The 12,782-nt window shown below is 47.8% G+C and overlaps 1 protein-coding gene across 1 annotated transcript in view; it reads right to left on the bottom strand.

Annotated features, from left to right (window-relative positions):
* Positions 1 to 12,782, bottom strand: part of LOC120838397 (ATP-dependent RNA helicase me31b) — a 47,455-nt gene that overhangs the window by 16,166 nt on the left and 18,507 nt on the right. Inside the window, exon 10 of the mRNA XM_040208312.3 lies at positions 9,404 to 9,615. Within this exon, the coding sequence (XP_040064246.1) occupies positions 9,404 to 9,615 (212 nt within the window). The remainder of the gene's footprint in view (positions 1 to 9,403; positions 9,616 to 12,782) is intronic.

The raw sequence follows: 12,782 nt of genomic DNA, 5'->3' as shown, positions 1-12,782 counted from the left end.
GGGCTCGGGCCAAGTAGCATGTTTCGAGTTCATTATGCATGGTCTGCAGACAGTCACGTGCAACCCTTATGATGCGTGGCCTGGCCGACAGAGGGAGTCCATTTGGACGTCTGAGAATGTGAGAGAGGTTTTTGAATTCTTCATCCCCCTGGATGTTTAGCTGGAAAAACAGGATGGGCAACTTAAAAGGTCACTCATCACATTTTACGGTGTACAGAACGTTTTGCTATGAAATGCCTCGGTTGGACACCGTGCCACATTCCTGTCATTCCTTGTCGTAGAGCAAGTCGTTGCCACAAAACAAACTTAGCTTAGCTTCCAACCCCACTCGTGCATCCTGCAGTCGCCTGTACAAAATCTAAGACTGTATTACAGTCCACTCTCGGTAATTCAGTCGCTTTGTGAGAATTACCGGTCAGTCCGAAGAAGGGGTGCAGTCCCGGCAAACACGCACACGAGTATGGGGAAAAATGTACGGCAATTCGAAGTTTAAGGCGAGACACTGGTTCTAAAATGAACTATTTTATTTTCGCAGCTATTCTAGTGAAAATCACTGTGCATTTAAATTTTCCCAAAATTAAAATATATAAAAATTGGCTTATGATGCCAATTATAACATTAATGAGGTCACATTATTTATTATAATTTTTGTTTTGGAACTCTAGACTCCAAAAAAAAAAAATAGCCTTACTCCATAGTCCAGTCCTTTCTGAATAAAACGGTATCAAAATTTCCAAAATGCTACGATAAAATCTTCATGAAAACCCCCGTAAGGCTAAGCATGTTGACAAAAAAAAAATGAAGATGAGAAAATTGAAGTTAAAGTTTTGATATTAAACATAGAAAATTGTGTGAAGAATGATAAACAATAATTGCTATCAAGGTGTAGTGTCAGTCTTCCTGAAGAACTTGACATAAAAGACTTAATTCATTCACGGCAACAATAGAAAAAAATATGAAAGAAAAAGAATGAGTGAAATGTTGATAAAATCACATTGAGAGGAAGTGGGTTCTCCAAAAATATTTTTTTGTTTATCGGTATACAGTATAGAACACTTACAACGTAACCGCTTATAGTGCAGGACCGGGTATAACGCGTTTTTTTTAAACCACCGGTTCGCCTCCCATAGAACTTCATGTAATTACATACCGCTTAAAATGCAGGCACGCGAAGGGAAATACCGGTTATAGTGCGGTTTCTGGAGCAGCGCGCCGACCGGCGCAGCAAGCACGCTTCCCTGCGCAACACCAGTTAACAACGCTAGCCGCAAGCGGCACTCGCGGGGGCAAGGACGGCAAGGAGGTTGCTCGAAGAAGCGGGGAGAAGCGAAGGGAGAGGCTTCAGTTGCCATAGCGACAGAGGGACGCACGCATGTGTCGTTCACGGCGCAAGGCTTTGGCGAGCCCAACCAGCCGTTCGAGCGCGTTGCATGCCGGTCGCGTGTCAGCTCCTATCCGCAATCATGGCGTCTGTGGTGATCGTCGACGTCGACGGCGTAGTGGAGGCTCATCGTTCCGCGTAAAAGCACTATCCTTGACTGTGAATTTTCGTTGTGTGTCACTATGATAACCCAGCATGCACTAGAAGGGAAGATCCACCTACTCGTGCAGCAATGTCGTGGCGGCACTCTCAAGACAGCAGAAACGCCTGTGTCGTCGTGTTTACTTGGACTACAGTGGTGCTTTCCAAGCGTTTGTGTTTTCGAATGTCACCCGGATTTCCTATTTGGAGCATTTCATGCGCGTACCGTATAAAGGATGCGAATTTTCACACGTTTTCATCACCGGAGAAAAGTGATTAGGGTTATCAATCCTGAACGCTCGCAACGTCCGTCCGCAACCCGCGACGCCGTTAAAAGGCTGCGCCAGGCAAAAGCCGCTCATTTCTTTAAAAATGTGTGACACACTTGAGAGAGAAGTGTACTATAGTCAGTTACAGGTTAAGGGGGGACACGGGCCTAAATTTTCATTTTTTTTTTCAAAAATGCATTTTTCAAATTTTATTTTATCAGTTTCAGAAACTAATAGAGCACCTTTCCTGAAGATTTCATACGCGTACGGCGGATATTTACGTCTATACAACATATTTTCGAAGGGGCGGCGACGCGCATTGCACTCCCGAGCCGATCCGGCGAGCGCCAAGGCTGCAATGTTTGCCGTTTTCAAATGCCGATCGCTTCGCGCTCGTTAGGACTACGGTGATGTCCATACCCTCGATGAAAACGTGGTTTCTTCGACATTTTATTGACGATAATAATCTTCGTTCGAGAGTACAGATGGACAGAGAAAAAGCCCCCTAGATGTCGGTTCCAATCGACTTCAAAACGAAACCGGAGCCTCCATTGGCTCGCAACACGTCACGTGATCCAAGTGCGCGGACACTTTTGTGTTCGCTTTTCCGCTTCTTGTTCAGTCCTTTCGTTGAACGATCGCTTACTCTTTTTGCTATTTGTTTAGCGTGGTTGTTTTATTTCCGCTATGCCGGCAGTTAAACGGCACGCTCGGCAAGCCTTCGGAGCTCGCCGCCGATCGATCAAAAGAAGAGGCACATCGGGCGGGCGGCGGCCGTGTCCTAAGCCTAATGTGACGACGTCGGCGTCTCCATCTCCGATCCACCCGACTGCATCACAGTCTTCCAGTTCGTCGCCTCTGGACGTGACTCATGTGCAATCGGTCGAAGTTCCTTCGTGTCTTCCTGACGATCTCGGAGAGTTAGAAGAGCTAACTGCAATAGAGCGCAAGGTATCGCTGCTACGGGACAGTGACGCCGCCGGAGATCCAGCAGACGTTCCCGCTGCTTCCGACACACCGCTCGACGGTTATCGCCTCGTTGGCGTATCTGCCATCGAGAACTTGATTAGCGGTCTCCAGTGCCCAGTGTGCAATGGATCGGACCTCCAACTAAACGAGATCGGCAAAGGAGCGCAGGCGGAGTTCGTTGTTGTCTGCCCCGACTGCGGTGACATTGCTCAGGCGCCTCACTCGTCGACTGTCGACCACTCGCGTCAAAGCGAACTGGCGGCACGTATTTGTCTCGCATCCCGCGAATGTGGCATCGGCTATACGAAGCTAACAAACTTCTTTGCCGGCATCAACGCTCCCTCGCCCATGCACCTGCGATCGTTTCAAGACCTCGGAGAAAAGGTGCACGACGCGTCAATGGAAGCGGCGAGAAAAGTCATGAGGAAAGCCGCAGAAGCGGTACGCCAAGCCCGCGGATTTGGTGACAATGGTCTGTTGGACGTCTGTGTAACTTATGACGGCACTTGGCACAAGCGCGGCCATACTTCACACTTCGGTGTTGGAGTGGCAATTGAGTTAGAGACGGGCCTAGTTTTGGACTTCTCTGTCCAAAGCAATTATTGTCATGGATGCAGTCTCGGACCTACAGAGAAATCCAGTGGCTATGAAGACTGGGCCAAGAGTCATGCACCAGTGTGCCAGAAGAACTTTGGCGGATCTGCACACGCGATGGAAGTGCAAGCGGCTGACGAGATCTTCCGTCGATCCGTTCAGCTCCATGGCCTCCAGTACGTGACAGTACTATCTGATGGGGACAGTAAAGCGTTTAACCACGTTGCTGGACTTCATCTTTATGATAAAGAACTGCAAAAAGAGGACTGCGTCAACCATGTCGCCAAAAGGATGTATGCGGGGATGGAGACACTCAAGAAAACAAAAAAAGGGCTTGGTGGAAAAGGCAAACTCACCAATGTTGTTATGAAGAGGCTAACAAATTACTATGCTTCTGCGTTGAAGGAGAATGCACCGAACGTTCCGGCGATGCAGAAAGCAGTTTACAGTAGCCTGCTGCACTCGTATTCTACGGACGAAGAACCCCGCCATCAAGCCTGCCCTCAGGGAGAGCGTTCATGGTGCCATTTTAACCGCCATGCAGCGTTGGAGGCAGCAGGCAAGCCGTCAAGGCCACAACCCCACCACCCTGCCTTCTCCAGAGAGATTGCAAAGGAGTTGGTGCCGTTGTATAACCGGCTGTCCAGGAAGGAGCTGCTCGAGCGATGCGCCAGAATGAAGACGCAAAATGCAAATGAATCTTACAACTCTCTGGTGTGGAGGCGATGCCCAAAGACAGACTTTGCGTCCCGGAGAACGGTTGAAACGGCTGCTGCTCTAGCAGTGTTAGAATTTAACCTCGGCCCTACAGGTTTTGAGAGTGCCCTCCTCGAGATGGGCATAGAGCCTGGACGTCACCAGGTGCAGCACTCCAACAAGGCCCTGCAAGCCAAAATCTCAAAGGCCAAGCAGAAGGCACTACAGTCTTCCAAGGTGGCCCAGAAGCAAAGAAAGCTCCAGGCCATCGCCAAGCAACAAAAGGACCAGGAAGCCGAAGGACCGACCTACGCTGCTGGGGCCTTCTAATGGGTACAGATAGCGAGGCAGTAATAAAAAAAAGATGCCCAATGTTTAAATGCCGTTTTCTCAGTTTCACTTTTTTTCTGCAAACTTCATATAAGGAAACCTTTCGTTTGCTCATAGGAGTGTTGTGATGTCCCATTCAAGATGTTTCTTAACTGAAATTTACTGGGGAATCGGGCTATCTACGTTATTCCCTTCTAATTTAGAGTGATCATTGAAAACCGCCGAGATTTTGACAGATTGATATACTAAGAAAATGCATCTCGTACTTCGAGGTAATATTTCTTTCTAAAATATTAATATTTGAGAAGTAAAAATTAGATAGCCTGAAGATATACACCCCCTACTTCACATCCAAGCAATAAAAAAGTTCCTTTATGACTTTATTTGTATACAATAGATTCCTTAACAAAGAACACTATTGCTTCATTCACAGATGTGGAACTTTTGACAAATTTATCCTAGAGAGATGAGATTTTGCATAGCGCCTTTATATATTATACTAAATGTGCCCTGCAAATTTCATTCCAATCGCACAAGTATATCAAAAGTTTACTTTCTAGCCAGTGTCTCCCCTTAAGAAGGTAGCGGCAAATGCCCCTCAAAGGGAATGAGATATCCCTCCGCCACCTCCGCATCCAATAGCGTCCCACCGTTTCCGTGACGTCGTGGCCAACGCGCGAGGAGGGTCTTGCCTTTCTGTACATATTTGCTTTATCTTTTGACTTTGACTTAGCATTGTGGAAGCCACGAGAGGGAGATTAGAGTTCTCCCCCACCGACGGAAACAAATACGACTTTAGGGGATTAGCTTCCCCCCCCCCCCCCCGATGGATACAAAGGCTGCTTTCAGGGGCTCTGTTCCCTCTCCGATGAATACAAAGGTCGCTTTCTTAAAAAGTGGGATCGGAGACAAGTGGCAATCCATTGAAGCGGAACAAGGAGCGTTTCCAGTGAACTCTTCTTTCGACTGCGGAGGGATTTGAAACAAGCGCATCACGATTGTGGAAGGAGCTTCTCCTACCTTCTTGACTTGTAACCGACTCTAGTCTGGTGAAATAAAGAGTTTCCTCAAACTAAGCTTTATTTTTGATCTAATATAAAATAAATTGTTTTACACAAGTAAGTTACCTCATGGCATGTATTTTGGCCTGAAAAATTGATGTTTTGGTAATAGCGCGGTACCGCTTATAGTGCGGATTTTTGCGACTCCCGCGACATACAATATATGCGGTCTACACTGTATGTGGAATGATTCCATAACTGCAGTCAGATTTCAGTTATCTCTTCTTTGTCAAAAGTTATCAACAATATAAAATATTAATTAGCTAATTTCAGCACGAGTTCGAAAAAAAAAAAAAAAAACCTTATTAAAATTTTAATGCAAAAAGGTATCAATTGTTTCCTAAAGAAATGCCATACAAGCTAAAGCTAATTTTATTTCTTTAGCACAATATATTCATGTAAAAGAACTAAAGTGAACAGAAGTCATATAATAGAGGCTATAAGAATGTCTAATAATGAAATGTCAGTTCTATATACCTAAAAATAACAATAAAAGTAGCTTTAGCTTGCGGTCTAGTTCATTACAAAGAAAATTGTACAGAGTTTATGAAAATCGGTTGAGCGCAAGTGAATCAAAAGCCTATGCTGAAAGAAACAAATCTAGGATAGTAGACTTCGAAATTTGGATATGCATAAGTAACAATGTTTTGATGGGATGCCTTTGGTTAGAATTTCATACTGAAAAAGAGACACTGATAGGGAAAGCACTGAGCAGCCCCATATGTAACCATTAGTTAGCCCCGAGCGCTTTTTTAGTTTTTTTTTCTTTCTTTAAGGCATTGGTGAAGTTGTCGAACACGAACTTGATCCAGTTGCTTCCACCAGCAGTAGGACGACTTGCAGCATCGGCGAAGCCTTGCGGCGTCGGCAAAGCGGAAGGTTTTCATCGACGCAGCGGAAGATTTTCATCGATGTGGAGGTCTAGGCACGTCTCCTCTTTCTGTTTAGTCCCTGCGTGTTGACTTTCAAACCGGTGTCCCCAACCATCGAAGCGTGCAGAACAAAACAAAGAACAACCACGCAGGAAAAAGCAAAGCTAAACAAAGAGGAGGTATCAAAATATTTACACGAACGATGCGAAGAAGACGGGGAACATACAAAATACTAGGAAGCACAAACAAAACACTGATAATATTGATATAGAAAGTGGAGAAATCCGAATGGAATGTGCATCTCGAACTGCGAAGCAAGGGAAAGCAGACGACGCGGGAGTCCGCGGAGCGACATGGACGAAGCCAGAAGAGGAAGCGCGCGTCTTGGCCAATGAAAGAGCTGCGCCTCTTTGCCCAATCAGCGCCTCTCTTGCGCTGGTGACGGCCTTTCCTCCGGCACCGATGACGCCACGGCCTTGAGGGGTACGCCGCTTTGGAGCGCGGAAAATCAGCTTTCGAACAAGACCAAGATGGCTGCGATCGGTTGAGCCGTTGCGGAGCTCGGACGGCTTGAACTTTGTTGACATTTCAGAGTTTAGGCTCCAAGTCGGGTCTGTCAGCGCTTACAAATTGTCATTATTTTCCTATTTAGACATCGAATTGAGTGTTTATATTTTGTGAGGACATACTCTGGACTATATAGACCTCAAAATCGTAAATTTTGAAGAATGGCATTTTTCGCAATTTTTTATATATTTTAAGACCCGCGTCTCCCCTAAAGGGCAACTCCGCTTCATTTTTGGTTTTGAAAAAATAATGCAGTTCTCTTCAGTATCGCCTAGGAAGACCACACATCAAATATTACGACGCAGTTCTGTCTAAATGTTTCTTAAATGGTCCGGCAAACTTTGCAACTCGCCAAGTTGCCGAAATCGGCCGACTCGAGCGGGCGAATTCAGGCGCAACCAACAGCGCAGTCAAGGCTATGGCATGGGCGGAGCCAACATTGAGCTAAACGTCATCATCATGGCCCCCTTTTGCTTGTTTTTACTTCTCCGATCAAGCGTAGCGCATGACGTCAGCAACGTTGCCTCTTGGCGCTCAGCGGTGTCCACGTGATTGGCGTACGCGCCTGCGCTTCTTGGGAGCAGACCAACCACTTGCCGTGGTCCCGCCGTTACCGCCGTCTTCCGCGTCACAACCACCGCCGTCTCACCGTTTGTGATTATTGCCTCTCGGAGTTTCGTCCACACTATGGACACCACGTGCGCAGAGTCTCAGACTTATGCTGCAGTTGTGCAGACGTCGTCGAATGCCGTAGACACCAAAACGTGGCAAAGAGTGCGGTGCAGACGACACTCGCGCCTGCCGCACGCCCGCCCCCATCCCGCCCGTCGTTGGGCCGAGGATCACGTGACATCTCGTACCACGTGATGGCCATGTACTTGACGGTCCGAGGCCAATGTTGCCGGACGGAACCGCAGTTTCGGTTTCGATTTCCGCTCATGTTTAAAATTAGATTTAAAAAAATATATCCCATTTTTCGCGAAGCAAACGACGTAATGTCTTTTACTAGGGCTTTTTAATTCGAAATCACTCATTATCCCCGAAATCTTCGGAATTGAGCGGAGTTGCCCTTTAACCTGTGTGACAGGTTAATTCCGAGGATTTCTTTTTTTTTTTTATGTGCTCGAGAAGTCTGACACCTCTGGGATAAGTTTGAAGGTGAGCAGTCTGTGCATTTTGCTGTAAGGAGCAAAAAGTGTGAGGAAGGCACAAGGAACGGAAGACAAACACGGTGCCGACTTACGACCGTTTTCTTACTTTTCAATACATACATGAAAGATAACAAAGTCAGCGCTGCGTTCGAGTCTTGTCCAATTGACCACGAGTCTTTTTTTTTTGTGGTTTTCTCTGGTTACTATTTCTGGGAGCATGAAAAACCTCAGAATTGCACTGACCAGCTTAAATCGCATCGCATCCACACACACTATCGCCTACTGTGTATACAGTTCGGAAAAGGGAACAAACAAGGTGCACTACAAGCTGCGAGGTGGTTAAGCCAATTAAGCGGCCAATCCACGTCAAGCCAGCATGGCTGCAGGCACACCCATCGTGGCGTCGTTTCCACGAAACTACAGAAGCGAGCGCAGCATGTACCGCCAACACAAAGCTCGGATCGAGGTATTGGTCAGCCCTACAAGATATCTTGCTCATTGTATATACTGATGTCAACAAAAATGCGGTGGTCAGTAGTTCGCTTTCGGCCACTGACATTGTGCAAGTGGTTAGGCCTAGGAACGATTGCGTCACTTTCCGAAAGAGTTCCCGAGTGCTGGGGGATCGGTGGCCGAGTGGGCTGAAGCGCACACCCAGCTCGACGCGCGTGGAGCGAAAGCTCGCGCTGCAGAACCCAGGGATCCTGGGTTCGAGCCTCACCCCTGCCCGTTTCGATCTGGATGAGCATCGTACCGGCGTGCGGTCGTGTATCACTACTGCGTGAGCACGTTAAAGACCCCAGGTTAGCAGACGTACTGCACTGGCAAAATTGCTCATCTACAGTGTAAACCAGTGTCGCCTCATCCTGGCAGACCAACCTTACACTGTATAAACACTAAACGTCCAATTTGACTTTTTTGATTTTCCCGAGTGCTTTTGACGCGGACTTTGCTCGTGGCACCACAGTAGAATTTTGAGTTTTCTTTGGCAAAGGAGCTGGCGAAGGCATCAAAAAAATATAACTTCGCAATTTTCAAAGCATAGCTCATACTGCGCCTCTTCATTAGCGGGATGCTGTGTCTCCATTAGCGGAGGCAAGCGAAAATCCACTTCCCCGGTGAGAGGTCGATAGAAAAACCAGTTTTTTTTATTCGAATTCGAAACTTTTGCTGGCTTTAAATTATTGAATTACCGGCTTTGAATTAAGAGAACCTTCGAAAGGTATGTAGCACCGCTACAGACAGCCAGGCTCAACGATTGCCCCTCCCAATACCATTCGCCAAACACCGGCATCGTCGCCCCCCCCCCCCTCCCCCCCACCGGCGAACGCAAAACGACGAATCCCGTTCTTGCCTGTCTCCAAATCCTCACCTTGGGGATGGGCTTGATCTCTGTGCCCAGCTCCTGCTCAATGCGGTGCAGGGAGAAGCGGTCGTCGTAGGTGATCAGGTTGATGGCGATGCCCAGGTGGCCAAAGCGCCCGGACCGGCCGATCCTGTGCAGGTACGTCTCCGCCATCTTGGGGAAGTCGAAGTTGATCACCACATTCACCGCCTGGATGTCTATGCCCCTCGTGAACAGGTCTGAAACGCATGGAAGGGAGAACGGGCTTGACACGTCCTGCAGAGGTGTGAAATTTAGGGATAACCGAGCCTACTTTCGACAGCATTTCTTATGCCAGTGTCCCACTAGAGCAAGAGTCCCACTAGAGCAGGGGTGGCCAAGCTGACAAAGCCTAAGAGCCGCAAAGGTAACCAAGAAACTTCTAAGAGCCGCCTTAGGGGTGGGGGCAAAACAAACACTGCTGCCTGATTACCCTCTCCTCCCTTCCCCCCCCCTTCGAAAGCATAAAAAAGCAGCTTGAAAAGACTCAACTGCAAGTCGGTAAAAATAACAATAAGAATGTTCCTAGTTCTTTGTGAACTTGAACATAACGTTCGTGACTACTGGAAGCTATCAATGAGGTCAACCCGGGCCCACGACCTTCAACAAGAAACAATATAGAGGGAACATCTGTTACCTAAAGGGGACAAGTATCACTGGCAAGTGACAAAGGCCGCGAGACTTGACACTTCCTTGACCTAAAGCCAAAATGCATGCATGTTTTGACAGTCCCTGCCCTTGATGCATTTCCTCCTAGGGTCCGGCAAACTCTCTCGAACAATGAAAGAAACAGGATCTGTGGAAATATACGAGTGAAAAGCGGTTTGGCTGTACGTATGGGAGCGCAAGGCTGCCAAACCCCAAGCTGTTTTTTATAATGCAATTAAATGCAAAGGTGCAAGCGTGGCCAGCAAAGAGCCGCATGCGGCTCGCGAGCCGCGGTTTGGCCACCCCTGCACTAGAGCAAAAAACTGAATCAGCCGACGGCAACGGGCCTCAGACCGGATTCTTTCACAATTTCACGGGTTCTGTAGAATAAAGAAGGCCACGCTCAAACATTAGCATCACGCACGCGAAGGTACCTTTGGCAGGCTTGCAATCGTTCGTGCTTACTCCACAAGCACCAAACGTTCAAGTCTGCCAAAGGTAACGTCGCGAGCGCGCTGCACGGGTCGGTAGTTTTATGTTCAACGCTCTAGTGGGACTCTGGCATCGTGGAGCCATAAGAGGTCTCTCGACACGACACAGGTCCCCCGTGACTACCGATGAGGTGAGGATGGCAGGGAGGAACTTCACGTGTCCCGGTGCGAGCTTCCACTCTACAAACGAGCCTCGGCATCTCTTCAAGCGTCCCGTGCAGCCAAAGAACGACGGAAAGCGTAGAGCGCTTGCTTGAGACTGGCCGTCCCAAAGATGCGCTTTCCCCATTTTGCTGGCGATTACGCTTTGCTCACCCACAAGTCGACGGGGCGATAGAAGCATCAGGTTTGCCGAGCTTATCGACTGTCTCCCTTTCCTCGCCAGGCCCCTCCCTCTCCCGTTTACTTCACCATATTACCGTAACGAGCCAGGTTACTGCCATTTTAGATTCGCTCGCCATCACCGCTTCAGTGCTCTGTGTCTCAGTAATACAAGAGAAGGTCAGGAATGGCTGCAGTAATCTGGCGCGTGTGCAAAGTCTATAAAAAAAAAAAACTTAATCCAAGCCCCAGACAACAATTATCAAGTTCTTTGCACAACGAAGAGGCAGGCAGAATCATCTGTTATAAGGCAGCTACTTCCTGCCTCATCCATTAGGCCACCCGGAGCATTAATGATCACCTCAGCACGGATCATGCGTTTTTTGCTGCAGTCTGCTAAAACAAAAACAAAAAAAAAACATCTCCACGTGGTAAATGATGTTGATTGGGGCGAAGCTCCGGTAGTGCTTTGTCTGCGTAGACGCTGAGCAGCAGCATGCCGAGCCTTTCGTTCGTTTTCGTTTATGTCACGCTGCGGTCAAATGCTCAAATGTGTATATAACCACGTTCCATACCACACATTCTCTTTGACAGAGATGAAAATGAACGAAAGGCTAGGCATGCTGCGGCTCACTGTCGACGCAGACAAGCACCACCAGAACTTCGCCCCAATCAAAATCATTCACCACGTGGAGATGCAATTTTCTTTCTTTTTTTTTTTTTTGCCCTACACGAGCACAAAAGCACGTGCTCATGAGCATGAGCACCCAACGCCGGACGGACATACGGACATGGCTAGCCCCTAAAGAGCTTCACCCCTAAAAAAAATATTTTACATTTAATTTTGACAGTACACCGTCGTGTCGTCATGCAAACCGTACGATAAAACACTGGGCCACTTCCGTCTTAATTGCATGGTTGGAGTACATATAAAACATCTGAAATAAAAACTAGGGGTGTGCAAATACTTGAATTCATAATTACTTTCATAATTTGCGCCCATGCGTAATTTGCGCACCCCTAAATTAAAGCCCAGATTTCCAGAAAAAAAAAAAAAAAAACTTGTTCGCGTATTCTGCGTATTCTGCACCAGCCCACCAACCATTTCCGGACGCCCTACGGGAGCGCGAGCTAAAGCTAAGCTGGGGAAATTCCGTGCGGCCGCGAGAGGAGTGAGCGAGGCGAGAGTGGGAGAAAGATGCGACTGTGCTTCTCTGCAAGAGCTACAAGACGCGCGCGCACGCGCCGCTGGCTCAATGCTGCGAGGTGGTTAGCCTGCAAGAGAGCATGACGTCATGCTGAGATTCCCGGATGTGGGAACTGTCGTGTGTGTCGTGTGGTGTGCGGTTGCGGTCGTGTGGAGTGGCGAAGTCTACGACGCCAAAGCGCATGCTTTCCATTGTTCGGATTGTGGGGTTCACGTTTAACGCTGTCAACGGTTTTCTCGACGATTACTATGGCAATGGTTTACAAAAACTACACAGCAAAGTTGAAGCTCCTCGTGATAAGGTTTGCTGAGGAAAATGGGAACCGTGCAGCTGCCAGGCAGTTAGGGTGAGCGAGAGCCACGTACGTCAATGGCGAAGACAGAAGTCGCAACTGGCAAACGCAAAACCGGGAAGAACGGTCCGCGAGTGGGTTCTCAGCGTGGGACATGGTCTCTCCCAGCATTGTCGAGTCGAGCTTCAAGACGACGGGACTATCAAACGTGTTCGACGGAACTGAAAACAATGCTTTTTGGAACGCGAGTGACGACGACAACCATGACAATCGCAGCCATAGTACCGAGTGCGAGAGCTCCACCAGCAACTCTGAAAAAACAAAGCAGGTGCGTTTTGTAAAATAAAAAGAAATCTTTCACCGTTTGTATACTTGTATTTTTATATACATTACAGGCCTTTGCAGAT

The sequence above is a fragment of the Ixodes scapularis genome, unplaced genomic scaffold, assembly GCF_016920785.2.
Source record: "Ixodes scapularis isolate PalLabHiFi unplaced genomic scaffold, ASM1692078v2 PGA_scaffold0__279_contigs__length_252992795, whole genome shotgun sequence".
Lineage (NCBI taxonomy): Eukaryota > Metazoa > Arthropoda > Arachnida > Ixodida > Ixodidae > Ixodes > Ixodes scapularis.
Note: the sequence above shows the minus strand (reverse complement) of the source record. Positions and strands in the feature narration are given on the sequence as shown.